At 43.9% G+C, this 16,926-nt stretch overlaps 1 protein-coding gene across 4 annotated transcripts in view; it reads left to right on the top strand.

Annotated features, from left to right (window-relative positions):
• DLG2 (discs large MAGUK scaffold protein 2) overlaps nucleotides 1-16,926 on the top strand; it is a 2,095,445-nt gene that overhangs the window by 1,971,040 nt on the left and 107,479 nt on the right. For all 4 annotated transcript variants that reach the window (XM_019524161.1, XM_019524158.1, XM_019524160.1 and 1 more), the window contains one exon: nucleotides 13,081-13,257. In XM_019524161.1, coding sequence (XP_019379706.1) covers nucleotides 13,081-13,257 — 177 coding nt within the window. The remainder of the gene's footprint in view (nucleotides 1-13,080; nucleotides 13,258-16,926) is intronic.

Below are 16,926 nucleotides of genomic sequence, written 5' to 3'. Positions count from 1 at the left end.
ATTTGTAGCCTTGGAAGCATTTCAGTTGTTACATATGTTCACACCCCATCTATTCCTATACCAGCACAGGCAAGCTAAACCACTTCAACTTGAATGAAACAGGTTTGAAGTTACAGCAGTTTTGCTCCATTTATTCCCGTTTAGAAGTGAACAGATGTGAAGCCCAAGATGACCCACCAACATAATTTAACCCAGGTTAATTATTTTGTCTGTCAACACCATAATTGCCTTCACTGAACTTTGGATCAAGCCTCAAAGCCTGAAAAGTCTTTTTTCAGAACCAAATCAAAATTCTGGTTGAGATCTGGGCTATTGATTTGGATCCCTCTTTAATGAGAACTGATTTGAACAGGACCTCAAGAAAATACATTTGAAGGGATAAACTCATAACCTTTTTTTTAAAGCTATCAAAGCCAAATCCTGCAATGTAATTATTACCAAATACCTATCACTATCAAAATGTGCAGTGTGCAGAAGTTTATATTATATTGTGGCAAATACCTTGGTTAGACACAGAAATGACAGAACATGCACCTTTGCATGTCAATTGAAGCCACTGGAGCTATATAGGAGGTACAGAGAGAGGAGAAAGGGATATTTCTGTGGGGAGCCCTGCTACTTTATCATTTTTATGTGCTTTTCTATTAAAAGCACATATCTCAGAGGAAAAGACTGTCCTTAGAGCTCTTAAGACATTTAATGTCATGCTAACAATTTAAGCAAATAAAATGTGTGTAAGAGCCTGGCTAAATCTAAAATATTAATGAAAAAGAATCAAAGGCAGAAATCCATCTAGCAAAGAGTGTTTGATTTTGTCGTACTGCTTAGAAAAGGTTTACACTAGGGCAGACTTTCCACTGTCTTGGATATGAAAGTAAACCCACTGAAGACACGATGTCTCATTAGGAGCTGAAACTTGAGGCTAGAAAAGTTCCCGGGTTTGGCAGGGGGAGTGGGTGTGTTGCAGGAGAGAGATTCTCAGGGCTGAAAGTGGGGCAGGTCAGAACAGCAAGAGCTGTCCTTGCCCCTGGCTGGCTTTTCTAGTATGATCTGTCTCTGTCTCTGTCTCTGTCTCTGTGGCAATTCTGATACAATTCCCCAGGCTGAGAACTAGCAGAGGGAGAAGGCACACAGCAGCAGTTAAGGTCAAGGGTGGAGTGTCACTGGCACAAAGCCTAGACAGCTCTGTGCAAGGAGGTGGGACAGGCAGCCCCTGTATGGCAAGCAAGAGATGTGAACTGATCACCTTCCCTCTCCCTCTGGCCCTCACAGCACGGGGGAGTGTGTCAGAAGGCTATTTCATGGAAGGAAAAGAAATAAGGATGGAGAAGCATCTGGGGTTTGTAAGAAGGTACTTGAAATGCCTGGACTGTATCTACACTGTAAACCTGGAATGGGCAAAATACGGCCTGTGGGCTGGATCTGGCCTGCCAAAGGGTTTTATCCAGCCCACAGCAAGTCCCTCAGCCCCACCCAGCCCAAGTGTGGGGGGCAGCATGGGCCATGGAGCACACAGCCAGCCAGTCCTGCTGCCCCCAGGTGCCCAGGGTTGCTTCCCAGCAGCCCCCCACAGTGGCAGCTCCTTCCAGCTGCCACTGCCAGTCCCCATCACCACTGCTGGAGCCAGTCATTCTGCCCATACCATACTTGACACAATTCAGCCTGTGGATGACTTCTTGTTGTGCAATTTCACATTCAAGTCGATCTTTAAAGGTTTGCTGCCTAAGAACAGTTGCCCTGAGGTCAGCAATGGGATGTCCAGGGAAGCTAAAGCGTATAAAGTGCTCTGCTACAGACCTCTTTTTGGACCTGATGTCAGATCAGTGTTCATTTATTCTTACACATAAGGATCTTCTCCAATATATACATCAGGTAGACACTGTAAGCACGTTATGACATATGTGACATTGGCCTCTCCCTTGAGTAAGAAATGAAAGCCTAAATCTATCACTGATAGCATCGGAGCCATTCCTATGATGTGCTGAGAAATTGTCAACACCCACTTGTGTCCACAGCAAGTCACTGCCTTGCCTACTTTACACAGCTGTGGCAACTGATTGGCATCCTGTAAATGCAGGATTAAGCCCTAGGGCTACTGTGTAGATCAGAAGGAGGACCTGGGATGGGGTAGAGAAAAGCTTTATTTTTACACCAATATATGAAACTTTAATTTGATATATGGCTCACTCTCCAGTGTAAACAGTCTGCTGCTCGGGGTGCTTCTAGTCATGGTTTTACTAGGGTTTTTGACACAGCTAGAATATTCTATAATCCTGTGGGGGTTTTCTGACTCATCCTGAAAGTACATCTAATAGACAGAGGGAGTGTCTACATGAGATGCTTTACTGCACAGTTGGCTAATTGACTGCATGGTAAAGCATCACCGTCTACATGTGCAGACATTTACTGTGTGGTCAGTTAGTCAACTGCATGGTTAATTTGCTACTTGCAAATGCAGGTAGCAGACTAACCGCATCATAGTTACTGTGTGCAGTAGCACACATATAAATGGCTGACCGGGAGCAAATTGCTCCCAGTCAGCCCAGACAGCAGGGAACAAGAGAACAATCCCCTCCCTGGGAAGCTGCCTGCTACCAGGGTAGGCCCTGATCACAGACCCAGCCCAGGACAGTATCCCCCTGCCCCCAGAGCCTGCTCTGGCAGTAGACAGCTCCTGCAGCTAGGAAGCAATGTCCCAGCTCCCACTCTGATCAGGGAGCTGGGGCCAAAAGCTGCCTGCTACTATGGGGCAGGGATAAATTGTCCAGGGCTAGAGCGCACCCTGAAAGTAGGCAGCTACGAGGCACAGGGAGCAATGTCCCAGCCCCTGCTCTAATTGGAGAGTTGGGGCCAGGAGATCCTTGCACAAGAAGAGTTCTCTGCCCAGCTTGGAGCTGGCTGGGACCTGCCCCAGAACAGGGCAGTTTCCAGACAGCCCCAGGCTGTCTGGGAAAGCCCCGCTGGGCACAGGGCTTGACCCCATGTGCACAGGGTGGGAGAGCTGTGCACGGCAGCTCTTCTGCCTTGTTTACACCAGCACCCTTCCCGATGTGTATGGAGCCAGGACATAGCTGTCTCTTGGCCCCATGCTCCCTGCCAGCCCCTGGGGGCAGAGCAAGGTGGGAGCAAATCCCATTGGAAGCAAATCTGCTCCCAAGAGGGAGCACGTGTAGACGTGCTCCCCCAGGAGGCTTACTGCACAGTCTTTTTACTGTGCAGTAAGCCTACTTTGAATTAATAGCACCTGTAGATGTGCCCAGAGTTCAGAAAGCACTGCTATTGAATTATTACATAAATGTTGAAGAGATCATGTAATCGCCCTGTGCTTCTTCAAGAGGGGCGGGGGATAATATTTATGTTTCTTATCCTAAAACCGTATGATTTTGTGTCTGAGAATGATCATGGCCTGATCCTCAGCTAATGTCAATGAACATAGCTGCACTGATTTCAGAAGAGTTATACTGATTTACACCAATTGAGGATCTGGCCTGCTAAGTTTTACTGTTATAGTTTAAGTGGAAGGAAGAGTGTATTGGAAAACTATTCACATGTGGGTTCTCATCCTTGGGATCTTATAAGCAAGCTAAGGAAATATTGCCTAGATATAACTGCTGTAAGAGGGCTACGTAATTGGTTGGATAATGACAGTGAAAAAGTAATTATCAGTGGCTCAAAGTACCAAGTGGGATTCCCCAGGGGTCTGTGCTGGGTCTGATATTTTCAGTATCTTCAGTAATGACTTGGAGGATGCAACTGAGTGCATGTTTAGTAAATGTGCAAATGAGACCAAGGTGAGTGGGACAGCAGGTACTTCAGAGGGTAGGATTAGGATTTAACCTGACCTGGCAAATTGGGAAACTCGTCTGAAATAAATAGAATTAAATTCTTTATGGACAAGTGCAAAGTACTGCATGTAGGAAAGAGCAATTCAACAGCCAGTACACAAGAGGGAATGACTAGTTAGGCTGTAGGACTGCAGGAAATACAGTGCATCACATTCTAAATGTATGTCAGTAGTGTAAAATTGTGGTAAAGAAGGCTAAAAGCCAACTGGGAAGTTTTTAAGAGTTAGTTAAACAAACATTTGTCTGGTTTAAGCAGGGAAGGTCCTGCCTTGATCAAGCTCTTTGGATTAGATGAAGTTCCCAAAATAAAAAATAACTTTGAAGACTCAAATAACACAGTCACACGATATGTAGCTTTGTGCGTTTAGGTTACCATCTCAGAAATAATGTATGGGGTACAGCGGTGAAAAAATGTGCCTTTTATCCAGTGAACATGGGTTTGATACTTCTCTGGACTGTTTAAGAAAAATTAAGCTCTGGAAACCCCAAGTTATGTTTTTGGGACAGATCTGTATCAGTCTACCTTTTGGAAAAAATTCCACTAGAAATTTGGTTACAGTCATTAGCGTTCTACTGCATGACTTTACAGATGAGAGTCGAGTCACTTTTGTCAAAGACTTTGAGTGATTTTGAGTGAATCATTTATTTCAGGGGTCAGCAACCTACAGCCCATGGACTTGTTCTGGCCTGCAGAGCTGGGGGTTTTGGTGGTGTTCTGGCAGCAGTGGAGAAGTGATGGAAGACCCAAGCTGGCTTCATTCTGGTCCACCATTAAAAAATATTGCCAAATACTGATTTAGTTTCCCTCTGCTTCAGTTTTCCCTCTGTAAACAAGGTGGTAGAACTGCCCTATTTCAAAGGATTGTAAAGTACTTGGTGCAAGGAGGGGAATTGTACCATAAATAGATTTGTTGTTCCCCTACACTTTTCCTTTCAAGCTAATTTCTTCACTTATTGGTCATATTTTTACTCCATTATCTGCAAAAGTGAGTAACTTTAGAGAGTGAAGTTGGTCATGCATTGATATTCATATTTGGAAATACATAGGTATGTTTTATTTAGTACAGTTTTAAAATGTCTCAATTTTAATGCAAGCCACTGTTCTGTAGATAACTTTGCATTGCATATTGGGCACTTTATTTCAACTTGGTACTGGCTGTATTTTCATTCTAAATAGTTTTTGAGCAGTGATGACTTTTTATGGTATTTAAAATGCATCTGTGCTGTTCTAACCTAATATAAAGTTCCTAAAAATGATGAAGAAGCATCCAACTGAAAAAATAAAACCTTTCAGGTTCTATCAAAATTACTTCGGGGATCAGCCTAGCACAGTGATCATTTTTGACATTTGGAATAATGTCAGAGAAACAATTTGCTTACTGAGATGGTCTTCAGTGTTTGTAATATTCAGTGTCCTCTAAATATCCACTGCTTCAGACTTAAATTCTTTGACTGGACAGTGTTTCACAGATAGAAGACTTTCAGCTCCTAATACTCTAAAAACAAATGTGTTCACTTTAGCTAACACGGGAGCAATACTTGGGCCTTAAATAGCCTAGTTCATTTTCAAAGTGTTGCACAAATATTCAGTTTGTTCCCCAATACCCTGTGGTATGACTAAATGGGAACCGAGATGTTCAAAAGCACACATAGAGGTGAGGGCCCACAGCTATTTTATGGTTTTTCAAATGGCTCCCCCATTATTATTACTATTCAACTGATGAGAAAAGGAGACAGGTCCTGCCTTGTCTGTAGTTAGTAAGTGGCAGAGTCAACTAAAAATGTTGGTGGTCTGACTCCTAGGCCAATGCTCTGTTCTCTGTTCATGCAGAAATCACTGTATGTCTTAGCATAGATCTAAGCAGACAGCTGAGTTTTTCTTTGTGCAAACTGTTATTTGGAACAATATAAACAGAAACTGCATGAGGGTGCAGAATAAAGGATTAATTTATGTGAATGTATGGTGCCTGTGAAACAATTAAAATTATTTTCCTATAGAACTGAACACTTTGGTTCTTAAATTGTTCCAGTTCAAGACAGACTGTACCAGCTGATAGGAGACAAGAGTCTCGCCTACAGCAGGGAAGGCCCAGGAGATCTCTTTAGTTTTGTCCTAGATATATCTGAAAACTTATACAGGGAAGACAGCCAATTAACCAAAAAGATGAGGGGCAGTTTTTTCTATAGGTTTTGGAATCTGAAGTCTGAAGCACCTGCTTTTTTTGCCCTACCTTATCCATAATGTTGGATAAAAACAGAGGACTTTAATACCCAAGGCTGCTAGTACAGCACCATCTTCAAGCTCTAAAATCTCGCTTTTAAAAAAACCGAAGTAGAGTGAATATACCTTACAACATGGGGCAAATTCTTGTGTTGGACAGGGAAAGACATTCAACATGTTGGGCTTTTGTGTCTTTAATCCTTGGGACCAAATTCTGTTCTGAATAATTGTAGAAGAAATGAGAGGTGTGTGCACGACACTTTAAAGAGGGCTAAATGTTTTTGCACCACTTTAATGGTGTCGGTGTTTGCACGCCTCAGTGGCATATTGCACATTAATTCCAGCCGCTGTAGGAAATTCGGAGATGTAATGCGCCTTAAATGACTTGGGGCTCAGCAAACTAAAACTCCTTCAGGGAGTTTTAGTTTGCTGCCCCTACAGCTGCGGAGCAAAGCACCGGGCTCTGTGCAGCTTCATGACTCTGCAGGAAGCCCTGCAGGCAGCCTGGCAGCAGCCTGAGAAATCAGCCTCTGCCCAAGAAAAACAGCGAGCCTGATCTTTTTTTCTTTCCTCCCTGGAGTCTGTCTGCCTGCCTGAGCTGCACGGGAGCCTGGTGCTTCCCTCCGCAGCTGCAGTGCCCCCCAAGACTGCCCAAGCCGGGTGCCTGTGCGCAGGTGCCACCTTGGGGGAGAGGGGGCACCGCTACTGTGAAGGGAAGCACCAGCCCCTTCTCCCCCAAACCCAGGGACCGCTCCGCCTGCCAGCAGCTCACCCTCCCCTCCCCACCGGGGAGGCAAGTAAGTCAGCAGGGTGTGTGCAAGACAAGGGGGTTTAATCAACCCTAAACTGAAACAGTGTTTTTTAAAACCCACTGCTTCAATTTAGGGCCCCCGTTTCATCTACACACAGCACTGATGTCACATCTTTGGAGCAGCATTTTGCGGTGGTTCCTGTGTTTGACAAGGCATCGGTGTCTAAAAAATTTGTTAGACCTCCTGTGGACAGGGGAACTCATTGTCTGTAACTGAAAGGAAAGAATTTTTATGTCTTAACATGGCATGAGATGCACCTTGTAGCATGAACAGCGTGTGCCCCCGGCGGCTGGAGGGGCATGGCTGTGCCAGCAGTGGCAAGAGCGTGGTGGCAGCAGCAGGAGCCCGGCGGCATTGATGTCTCTGGCACTGTTGGAGGCGGGGGGTGGGGGTCATGAGCGGTGGCCAGGGGTGATTAGCGGCCACCCGCAGATACTGCCAGCAGCGTTGGCAGCGCCTTTTTGCAGGGGGTGTACCACCACGCACAGGGGGTGCACGTGCACCCATGTGCACCCCCTACGCATCACCCCTGCCTTGTAGGAGAACAAAGCTCTACTAGGTTCTGCTGCTCCGGTCCCCTCTTCTCGACACTCAGTTTTCCAATAGGGTTTACTTATCATCAGCCTTCCCTCAAAATCTTTCCCATGGCATAGCCTGGGGCACATGCTTCCAACTGTCTATCTAGCACTTGCTGCTATGTTCATTAGTCCAGAGTATCTTGCAAAATGCTGATAATCACTGTGCTCACAGCTGGAAGCCTCCATCCTTGCTGGGTAAAATCCTATGACTGCTCAGTGTTTAGCTGATTCACTTGGACTTCCCTGGCCTTTCATTCCTTAATAGAGATAAAGACCATTTAATAATGGCCAATGAAAAAAGCTGCATCTCAACTCTCAGTCTGTTCCCTCCTTTACCAAGTAAAAAGAATTTTCAGCTGTAGGACAGGAAGATAAAAATATCTGTATTTTATGCCACTCTGGTGATGCTCAACAGATGCTGCTGTATTTTTTTCTTGGTTTTTATTTAAGCATATTCTCTATATTACAATCAGACTCTGAGTACAAACAAGAGCGGGGTGGAAAGTCACATTTGACATCATCAAGTAGAAAATTACATGTGACAGGGTGCAGGTACCTGAACTCATTGACTCTAGGCAGGGCTTGCAATTGGACAGGGGCAAATGAAAATTAAAGATACAGTCTGGAAGACTGGAAAGAAAAAAGTAGAAAATTACTACAATTGTTTTTGGCAAAAAATGTCTGAAGCTGCATGGTTACACTCTGAATTACATTAGATTTGCATTATTGAAGGGCTGCTACATAAATAATAGAAAAATTGAAAAGAAGCAATACTCCTTTGCCCATGATTATCTTGTTAATGATGGCAAAACTCTCCTTACCAATTGTCACATTTCCCACTCTCACTTCCTAGGAAAGGACCTCCCAGGCCATTGGGTCCAGTCCTCTGTTTGTCAGCAAACATTTCTCCCGAAGGGTGCACATAAGTGTCAGATCCAGTGCAGAAGAACATCACAGGGCTTTACTAATGCCAAACCAATCATAAGAATCTGTTGAAATCCTGTAAGAGTCTTCTTCTCCACCAGTCTGGTTTTGCAGACTCCTCCTGGACCTCACAGCTTTTTCCTTGATTGCTTTGCATTGCAAATCTTATCTAAAACATCTCTTCCCCTGAGCCTTTAAGTATCCATCTTTTTCTGCTACTTTTTAAAGCCCCATATCATTTGGGAATACATTTGTATAAAGATGATATGCCAAATACAGTATTCTTTATTAACTGGATGTGTGCCTTGTTTACAGAGTACTAAAAATTGTCATGCATTGTATAGACATAAAGAAGTCCCTGATCCTAAAGAGTTTAATCATATTCAGATAATATACTTCGAATGCAGCACCGTCTGTTTGTTCTGTGTTTGTACAGCTCAGAGCACAGCAGGTTGTTGGTCTATGATTGGTATCCATCCATCCATATAAATAATTAATGTAAAATAGGCCTCAATTGCACAAATCCTAAAGTATGTGCATACTTGTACACCCATAGCTAATCCCACTGGAGACACCATAGCTAAGTATAGACATTCAAAAAGTCTGAGACAGAATTGATCCAACTTTTGTGGGTTGCTCCAAGCTGTGAAATTGGATTGTGAGCAAACATAACATGTATTCACCTGGGTGGGGGGTGTGCAGGGGAGCAGATAAATATCTGCATGGGCCAGGCCAGATGGCAGGGTGGCACACCCACACACCTCCTAGCCTGGCAGCTGAGCCCAGCCGAGTACGGCCATCCCTGATTGGCTGTCAAGCACATGCCCACACCCCCTGCTGTCACTGCAGACCCTCCCCTGCGCTGAGCCCTAGGCTTCTAGAGCTGGTAGCCATGGCAGCCCGGGGGGCAGGGGTGGGGGGGACAGAGTCCTCCCCAACCTGGCCATGGCCTCCCAACTGGGCTCTGCACAATATGGAGGGCCCCCGTAGCCCAGCTTTCCTCCCTGCAACCCAGCTGGATGGTTGCCCCAGCCCAAACCTTGCATTGGACCTGGCTTCTCAGTCACAGGAGGCAAGAGCAGGGATGCCCCTGTGGTATATAGACACCAGCTGGGGGGTTGTGGCTGGAGGAGGGGGGCGCTGTTCCCTCCTACCCTGCCCACCATGGCTGAGAGGCTAGGTCTGGCACAGGGATGGGGCTGGGGTGATTGCCCAGCTGGGTTGCAGGGGGAAGACATCCAGACTGCAGTGGGAAAAGTCCCTGGCACAGGGACCCCTCACACTGTGTGGACCCCGCATGGAGGAGCCAGGGCAGGGGGCTCCATTTCCCCCTCTCTGGCCCCCTGTGCCCCCTGCCATCTGGGCTGGGGTGCAGGGCCTTTGCTGCCTCAGCTCTGTGACAGCCTGGGGGGTGGGTCAGCCAGGCTCTGCTGAAGCCTACCCACCTTGCTAGAGGGGGCTAATGGGGAGGTGCAAAGCATCCTGGGATGCTGGATGACAGCAAAGTAACTTGAGTCAAGAGGGGATTTGGGACAGAACTTCCATACACTGATTTAACCTAAATCAGTTAAGTTTTATACTGCATCCATCCAGGTTTATCTTAAACTAGTTTCAGGCATTTTGAAACTGGTCAATATGCACTGAACTTCTGTTCAGTTACAGGTTTAAACCCATTTCCAATCACTTATACCAGTTTATGTGTAATGTCTGTCCCTAGCCCATACGTCCCATCTCTTCATATGAGGTCAGTAGCGAATGTGGATAATTATTTGCAGAATCAATAGCAAACTGTTGACTTACACCGAAAGGGTTTTCTTTGAGGTCCCACCAAGACTTCAGTGCCATCGGAGCTATAGGGAGAGCTCCAGTCTGAGTTCATCTGGAGTGTTTGGAAAGGAGGAAAGATTCAAATCAGTTCAAATTGCATAATTTTCCTGTGCTAATCACCATTTACAGTGCACAGTAGCCTTCACTCTTTCAGTCAATAAAATGAGTGCTTGATAATCCGCTTGTTTTCAGATCTCTAAATTCATTTTAATTTGTGTGGCGCACAGCTCCAATCACTGTAAACCAATGGTAAACATTACCGTCTGCATCCATCATTAGCATCAACCAGCCTGCTAATCTGTGGTTTTAGGTTAACATAGGAGATCACAGGACTTCAGCATTTGTTCAGAAATACAATTACTATCCTTTCATTATTTGGCTTTGGCAACATACTTCAGAAGTTTCAAAACGTGGACCATTTCCACACCTCCCGCTTTCACACATTACACTTCTGTAGTGCAAGTGTCTTGTTCACTCTTTGCTTCACAAGATAATGTGTCTTGTTTGGAGCAAATTGACTGTAGATAGATTTAGGACCTACTATATTCACCCCAGATTTCACAGTTATGGGGCTCGTAAAGTCTTTTATATTAAGGTGCATTATTGCTTAATGGACTCCTTCAGAAAACACTTTTGTTTAGGACAGGTCTGTTCTCTCAAAAAATCAGAGTCTTGCTTCCTGATTATTCATCTCATGAAGCCAACTGCCAACACCTTATCAATTTTAAATAGAGTGAAATGGGTTTTCATTGATCTGTCAAGGTAAAATAGACTCAGCTAGTTTCGTAGCTATGAGCATGTAGACTGACATGCCTTGTGCTCATGAGTTTGTTAGAGAGTAGCAGATGACCTGTGACTGATAATGATTTTTAATAATGCACTTCATCACTGAGGGCAGCTAAACTTTTGAACAGTTTCCACTTCTAAAGTGGGTGTTTGTTTTCACCAGAACAACGTGCAAGCATTAGCTGCGCTGGTGGACTTGAACACATACATAAAGTTAGGCCAGAAACTGACTTTCTTTTATAGTTGTTACCCTCAGAGGACTGAATGGTGTCGCTGGGTGCAAAAGCCATTTTTGGTATTTCCTGTCCTTGCCATCCACCACTATAATCTCCGTAGGAGAAGACAAAAAGGCCATGTCCTCATAAGTGCACACATGCATTTCCCCAGGGACAAATAGCAGTGACACATATCTGTGCTGCTGCTACTTATCCCCAGGCATGCCCCTGCATGCACACAGTGACACACAGTTGCCCCGGGTTGGGTAGGGGAGGCTGGGGACAGCACCTGGCCCCAGCAGCCTTACCCATGTGCCTGCTGGAGCTGGAGCTGCAGCAGCAGTGATCTGGGCACACGGAGCCTGGTCAGAAGCCAGAGTGCAGCTCCGACTGCCCAGGCTATGGTTTCGGGTGGTGCACACTGCTGCCATGTATGCCATCCTGCTTATTTCTGGTGCATTTTTTTAAGATACTGGGATATCCCAATATCTAATTTTCCCCTGTGCTGCAAATGGGCAGCATGCTGAACACATTAACATGTGCTGCATGCATTTTGAGGCACTGCGAACTGAGCATTTCCGTTCATGGGGACGTGGCCTAAGAGTATATTCTTTCTCCTCACACAATTTCACCCACAGTGAATGCTTACAGCTTTAAAACAGTTGTTGTTTTAGATGTACAACTCTGAATACATCCTTTTTCTACAAATGCTTACCAATAAAGACTTCCAAGTCTTTGCTTCTGACAATAAGGGAATAAAAATTATTACATGCCTCTTGGGAGCTCTTGTCAGGCCAGGAATGCTGCACTTAGAAATTGTGTTCTCCTTTTCCTCCCCGCAAGACAAGAAACATCTGTTGCAGTATATTGTGTTCTTTAAATTGTATTTTCGTAGGAGAAATCCTTCTTGTGTGTAGTCCACTGGAAAACAGCTGAGGTGTAGATTCAACAGTGGATTTATACTGCACGCTCACCCAGAGCCCATTGCTAATGAACACAAACTTAGCATCAGGATCTGGCCCCAGGGAAGAGAAGATGTGCCTGCATTGCAGGCTGCAGGTGTGATTGCTGTCTGGGTAGCTGTATCTGAGCTAGTTTTAACTAGCTGGTTATGCACCCATAAGGGTGTCGCTGCCAGAGGTAGAAGGTTTGGCATGGACTGCAAAAGTCATCTAGGACCCTGGGTAAATAGTCAGTGGCTAGCCTGCTTTGTATTGCCATGCTACACTGCTCTCAGTACCTGACCTATCTAATTAGATTTGTGTATATGAGCTGCCGTTGCTCCTCTGGATTGCAGCATAGACAGACATACACAAGTCTGGTTTCACAGTGGCAACCTCCCAGTGACTTCAAAAAAAGCAAAGCCTGACCTTACTGTATACTAATATAATTCTCTTCTCTTTTGCTGAGATGTAATATTTGCACCCATTATTACCATGGTATCAGAGCTTAATGAAAGTTGCACTTTTCATAAGAAGATAAGTAGGGGACAACTGTTACAATCACAAATTCCCATAGGTATTAAAGCCAAATATTAGAAGTGAGAGGGAGTTTTTTGTAAAATTCCTGGTACCATGTGTATTTTATCAGCTATACTCTGAAATGCTGATTAAACACAAACATTTGTGAAATAAAACAGTGAGGTACTTAGCAGCTTCATTTAGAGAGAGGCTGTTTTTATGAGTAATATGTTCTATTGTTACAATGATTAACTGCCCTGTGGAAAGAAGCTTTAATATTTCTTCAGACAGTTTAAGATCAATCCCCTTTGCAAGAAGTAAGAGAAGCTTAAAATACAAGAAGCTGTTCACAAGTAACTGCTGTCAAGATTGGTCTAATCACCTATTCTCATATCCTTCTTTTCCTTCACAGAGCCATGTTTGACTATGACAAGAGCAAAGACAGTGGCCTCCCAAGTCAAGGACTCAGTTTTAAATATGGAGACATCCTCCATGTTATCAACGCTTCTGATGATGAGTGGTGGCAGGCGAGGAGGGTCACGCTGGAAGGAGACAGCGAGGAAATGGGAGTTATACCCAGCAAAAGGAGGTACTTGTAAACTCTGTTTTTCTACTTCATTTAGTGCAAAGTTTAAACTTTATTCCAAAGATGATGTTTGCTCATCTGGTAATGGGATCAAGTGCAAACAAGAGCTACAAAAAAGTATTCAAAAAGAAGAAACAATGCCGTTCAGCAAGAGACTTAAAGAGTTCAATCTGTTTAGCTTATCAAAAACAATATCAAGAGGTAACTTGATTACAGTGGTATAAGTACCTTCGTAGAGGGAGAACACCAGGCACTAAAGGGATTTATCATAGAAAGTCAGAACCAGCGGCAACAGCTGGAAGTTAGATCCAGGCAAATCCATATTAGAAATAAGGTATACATTTTTAACAGTGGGAGTGATCAGCCATTGGAACAAACAACCATGTGAAGCCTTAGATGTCCTGATGTTCTCAGATCAGGACCATATGGCTTTCTGGAAAGTAAGTTTTAGCCAACATATATATGTTGCAGCATTTTGTTCAGGAGTAGCTGAATTATATTCTAAGGACTTCTGTTTTGTAGAAAATTAGACTACATCAATAGTGCTCGGCCTTCCAGTCAAATGAGCAGTGTGGAGCTGGTCCACTGGCTGGATTCTATGGGCAGAGTCCATTTGTGGGCCAGATCTAGCTGTAAAATGACCCCAAATACCACATCCAGCTGTGGAGTGACCTTGCATGCCAGATCCAACCAGAGAGTGACCCCATATGCCAGCCCAGCCCCGTGTATCAGCATAGCAGGGGGAGCTGTCGCAGTGGCAATTAATCTTGCCACCACTGCCAAATTTCCAGACCCATAGGGAGCCCCATGAGCCAGATGGCATGGCCCCACAGGCTGGATTCCACCTAGGGGATGGCGGTTGAGCCCAATGGAGTACTTAATCAAATGGACTTTAAAATCTATTCATCTAATCTTACCCTCTTGAGAACTGACAGTACCGAGATCATTTTCCCTTAAGACATTAGCTTTAACTCAGTTTCTAAATTAACTATATGTATCTTATTTAATCGTGTTGAATTTAAGGGGACAAGTAATGGGTAAATGTGCTACTTGCATATTACTCACAGTTTTTATGATCTATGATGTCTATTTGGTTGCCTTTGTAAAATCAGTTTTGGTCTCATGTGGTTCTGAGAATGCCATAAATATGAACATTGGTCAGTACCTTTCATGATAGTTTCTCTGGTAAGGTCAAGAACTGAACTGGCAGCGAGGAAAATGAAACTTATCGAACTCATCAAACAAAATGAGTTTCCCTCTGCTGCAACTCTGCTACCATGCTAGTTACAAGTAGTCTGTCCTCAGCAATTTCATCCATAGAATTGATCTAAAAGTGAGAGCTCTCATTATTTCTAATGGGAAGAACTGGAGCCCCCAGGAATGGTGCCCGGTTGCAGGTTAACCATGCTCCTCATTTTTGCCTTGCTGAATGTCACTGAAGAAAACTGAAATCCCCTCAAATACCATATTGTATCTAGATACTGGAAAATATATTAAATACTTCACTCATACTAATTCCCAAAGGAAAGCTGTCGTTGTAGTTGTTGTATGGACATTATAGGATCACATATGATGGGAGTGGTAGTCTATGTAATCATTATTGGGAGGGAGATGGATGCAAAGATATTGTCTCCTTCTTAAGTTATAGAGCACATTGTAGAAAGCTTTGCAAACCCTTCAACTCAGTGAAGTATAAATAAAGGAGGTATGGGAAAGCAAAAGCAAGTGATGAAATGAAAGTAGTCATCTGTCTTGTTGATTGTACATGTGTATGTGTGTACATCGTTTTCATTTGGTGGGAAAGAGTGCATGTGCCTAAAGTTTATTGACCTACTTGCAAAAGAATGCTTTCAAGACTGTCAGAAATATGGATACCTAAACCTGGTCAGCATTTCTTTGTAGGGCAGCAAGGGAGAAAGAAGTGGTTCTTTGTACACTTAAGCAGACTTACAGATGATGCGTAGGAGGGGCACATGCCCCCCCTGAGATTGGCCACTGCTGAAGCTCCCGCTGGTGTCTGCAGGTGGTTGCCGCTCGCAACCCCAGCCCCGCCGCCAACACCACCACAGCTGCACACAGGTGGTCCCCACTCGGCCTGCCCTCGGAGCTGATGTCACCGTGGCCGCCTGCGGGCAGTCCCCACTGCGCCCCAATGCCGACACTACCACCGTCACCTGCGTGGGGTCGCTGTGCCCGCCCAGCCTCAGGAAGCATGAGTCATTCATGGGCAGAATGCTAAGAGATGCAAAAGGAGATGGGAAGAGAAAAGACTTGAAACATGGAATCAAATTAGTAATGTTGCTGGTATAGTTGCTGTGATTTCTGCCATTCATCCTGGTTCATCAGCAGTGAATTTAGGAAACCTAGAAAAATCAGTGGCTACCATCTTGATGACTCCAGAATGAGAGTATGTTTTTTTCTCTCTAATACTGGCTACCAAAAAAAACCTAACAAATAAATTAAATAAAAATCCAAATAATGCCATCCAAGTACCATTCTGCTTATTCAGGCTTATCTTTCTTCGTTACAGTGGAACAAGTCCCTTTTCCCATCCCAAATTCTTAATTTTCAGAAAAAGCTTCTATGAAATCAAAACAACCCATTTGACTGCTGTTACTGTGGAAGGTTAATTGAGTGTTTCTAAGATAAATCCTATTATATACCATTCATAAATCCAAGACTGTAGAGATCCATCAGAGAGCAAAGGGGATTTTTTCCCCTTTTAAAATTCTCTTTCCATATCTCCTGTTAAAAATGTGTTGAGGGAATACGTTTGTTTGTCTTTTTTTGCAGTTTTTTAGTTTTAAAAGCCCCCAGTTGTACAGGTTAAAATGTTTTTAATTGTTTCAGGGGAAACAAATATAACTCCCAACAGTGGACCTACAGTAGTTTCTTCAGTGCCAATTAGCCTGATTCTTCATTATCCTGCATTCTATGCAAGCATTTACATTGGTGCAGAGTATGTGTAAGTCTTTCATGCACCAGACAGGCTGGGTACTGTGCCAGGGTTCCCCAGGATCACAGAACTGACAGGTAACAACACAGTGCAGCGTAACAGGAGGTAAAACCCATTATGCCTACCAAATAAATACAAATCCAGAGTTTTCTGAACAAAGTAATCACTTTTCTTCCAAAAAGTGATTGCTGAGCAAAGGGGACTTAATCCACAATACAACAGAATCAATGACACTTGATCTAAAATACAAGAAAATCTATGGGTTTTTCTTCATTGATTCCAATTTGTTGTTATATTGAGTAGCCAGTTCCTAAAAGTGGCTAGTGACCCTTTAAAATTAAAGCTGTGAAGAAATCAGGTTGCAGGATGACTTAGTCACTAGCCAGATCTTCAGTTTCTGTTTACATAGCATTATTGTTGTACACATTACAATGCATGCACTAAGATAACTTCAGAGCAAAATCCTTCCTTTCCTTTAGAAAAGTCCCCAACACCATCATTAGAGCACCTACTTTTTGGATTTCTGATAAATGTTACAGAGTAAAGAAAGGTGGGGGAGAAGAAACATTTTCTTTGTTCAAAATGAAACAATAAAACAGAATTAGATTCAGAGAAATTGGTTGATCCCGTTTAGCATACTATCTTCTCAAAAAGATAAAATGTTAACAAAGATGGAGCTTACCAATAAATACCAGGATGAGACTAGTGCTTCTTTG

Source organism: Gavialis gangeticus, unplaced genomic scaffold, assembly GCF_001723915.1.
Source record: "Gavialis gangeticus isolate Ggan-Ray unplaced genomic scaffold, GavGan_comp1, whole genome shotgun sequence".
In the NCBI taxonomy this organism is placed as follows: domain Eukaryota; kingdom Metazoa; phylum Chordata; order Crocodylia; family Gavialidae; genus Gavialis; species Gavialis gangeticus.
Note: the sequence above shows the minus strand (reverse complement) of the source record. Positions and strands in the feature narration are given on the sequence as shown.